This window comes from Mastomys coucha, unplaced genomic scaffold (genome assembly GCF_008632895.1).
Source record: "Mastomys coucha isolate ucsf_1 unplaced genomic scaffold, UCSF_Mcou_1 pScaffold15, whole genome shotgun sequence".
Taxonomy (NCBI): domain Eukaryota; kingdom Metazoa; phylum Chordata; class Mammalia; order Rodentia; family Muridae; genus Mastomys; species Mastomys coucha.
The window spans coordinates 14,753,793-14,756,175 of record NW_022196897.1 but is presented as its reverse complement, the minus strand read 5'-3'; the positions used below and the strand labels follow the sequence as shown (position 1 = coordinate 14,756,175).

The 2,383-nt window shown below is 47.4% G+C and overlaps 1 protein-coding gene across 1 annotated transcript in view; it reads left to right on the top strand.

Annotated features, from left to right (window-relative positions):
* Surf6 (surfeit 6) overlaps positions 1 to 2,383 on the top strand; it is a 43,486-nt gene that overhangs the window by 4,462 nt on the left and 36,641 nt on the right. Inside the window, exon 4 of the mRNA XM_031373184.1 lies at positions 2,272 to 2,381. Within this exon, the coding sequence (XP_031229044.1) occupies positions 2,272 to 2,381 (110 nt within the window). The remainder of the gene's footprint in view (positions 1 to 2,271; positions 2,382 to 2,383) is intronic.

Here is a 2,383-nt window from a genome sequence, read left to right as displayed (position 1 = left end):
TTTTGGTTTTTTTCAAGACAGGGTTCCCTGTATAGCCCTGGCTGTCCTGGAGCTCACTTTGTAGACCAGGCTGCCTCGAACTCAGAAATCTGCCTGTCTCTGCCTCCCAAGTGCTGGGATTAAAGGCGTGCGCCACCATTGTCCGGCCTTTTTTTATTTTATTTTTATCTTTTAATTTACTTTGCATCCCAATTCCAGCTCCCCCATTTCCTTTTCTGTCCCCTCCCCCTTCTCCTCTGAGAAGGAGGAGACCTCTGTAGGGCATCACCCCGCCCTGGCCATCAAGTCACTGCAGGACTAAGTGAATCCTCTCCCAGTAAGGCCAGACTAGTGGTGCAGTTGGAGGAATCAGATCCACAAGGCAGGCAACACTGGATCAGAGACAGTTCCCACTCCAGTTGTTGGGAGACCTGCATGAAGACCAAGCTGCATATCTGCTGCATGTGTGGGAGCCTAAGTCCAGCCCATGCTTGCTCTTTGGTCGGTGGTTCAGTCTCTGGGAGCTCCCATGGGTCTAGGTTAGTTGACTCTGTTGGTCTTTGTATGGAGTTCCTATCCCCTCCAGGTCCTTCAATCCTTCTCCCATCTCTTCTATAAAACTTCCTGAGCTCCATCTAATGTTTGGTTATGGGTCTCTGCATCTGTTTCCATCGGCTGCTAGGTGGAGCCTCTCAGGATTATAGTAGACTTCTGTCTGCAAGCATAGTGTCAGGGATTGATTCTTGCTTGTGGGATGGGTCTCAATTTGGGCCAGTCATTGGTTGGTCATTCTCTCAGTCTCTGCCCCATCTTTGTCCTTGTGCATCTTATAGACAAGACACATTTTTGGTAGAAGGTTTTGTAGGTAGGTTGGTGTCTTAGTTAGGGTTTCCATTGCTATGAGGACCATGACCAAAGCAACTTTTATAAAGAACATTTAATTGGGGCTTACTAGTTCAGAGGTCCAGTCCATTATCATCAAGGTGGGAACATAGCATCATCCAGGCAGGCATGGGGCTGGAGGAGCCAAAAGTTCTACATCTTCATCCAAAGGCAGCCAGGAAAAGACTGGCTGCTATGTGGTTAGGAGGAGGGTCTCATTGCCCACCCTGACAGTGACACACTTCTTCCAACAAGGTTTTCTAATAGTGCCACTCCCTGGGCCAAGCATTTTCAAATCATCACAGTTGGTGTTCTTATCCCTCCACTGTGAGTCCTCTCGGCTACAGGAAGTGACTACTTTAGGCTCCCCCTGCTCAGCTAGAGTCACCTCCATAGACTTCCCCAGCCCCAGGTCTCTAGCAAGTCCTAGAGTCACCTGCCCACTGCTGATTTCCATTCTCTTTCCCCTGCTCTCTCCCATTCCCCTCCTCCGTCCACCTCCAGTGTTTATTTTATTTCCCCTTCAGAGAAAGATTCAAGCATCCTCCCTTGGGCCTTCAAGTTTTGGCTTCTTTGGGTCTGTGGATTATACTGTGGTAATCCTATATTTTATGGCTAATACCCCTTATAAGTTAGTATATACCATGCATGTCCTTTTGGGTCTAGGTTACCTCACTCAGGATGATCTTTACTTCCATCTGTTTGCCTGCAAAATTTGTGATGTCCTTGCTTGTAATTTCTGAGTAATATTCCATTGTGTAAAGGAACCACATTTTCTTTATTCTTCAGTCGAGGGACATCTGAATTGTTTCCATTTTCTGGCTATGACTTGAATAAAGCTCCTATGAACATAGTTGAACAATTGTCCTTGTCAGATGGTGGAGCATCTTTTGGGTATATACTCAGGAGTGGTATAGCTGGGTCTTGAGGTAGAACTATTCTCAGTTTTCTGAGAAATCCCCAAATTGATTTCCAGAGTGATTATGCAGGTCTGTACTCCCAGCAGCCATGGAGGAGTGTCCTCCTCGTGGAGCCAGGATTTCTAACTCGGGCTCTTCAGCACTGCTTTTATTTCATCTGGGTGACAGGTCACGTATTGGTGAAATGTGGACACTGTGGACTTGTGGCCTGCATGAGGCTTTCCTCTCATCTCAGCCACATTTCAGAAAAGAGACTTTGAGCTTAGAAGAGCCCTGCGGAGGGCCAGGCGGTGGTGGCACACGCCTTTAATCCCAGCACTCAGGAGGCAGAGGCAGGTGGATTTCTGAGTTCAAGGCCATTCTGGACTACAGAGTGAGTTCCAGGACAGCCAAGGCTACACAGAGAAACCCTGTCTCGGAAAAAAAAAAAAAAATTGTTAAAAAAGAACCCTAAGGAGTGAACCATCCACCTTTTATCTTTTACCCACAGGGTAGCACCAAGGAGTTGTCTGCTGCTGCTCTAGAAAAAAGACTACGGAGAAAGCAGGAGAGGGAACGGAAGAAGAGGAAGCGGAAGGAGCTTCGAGCAAAGCAGCAGACTG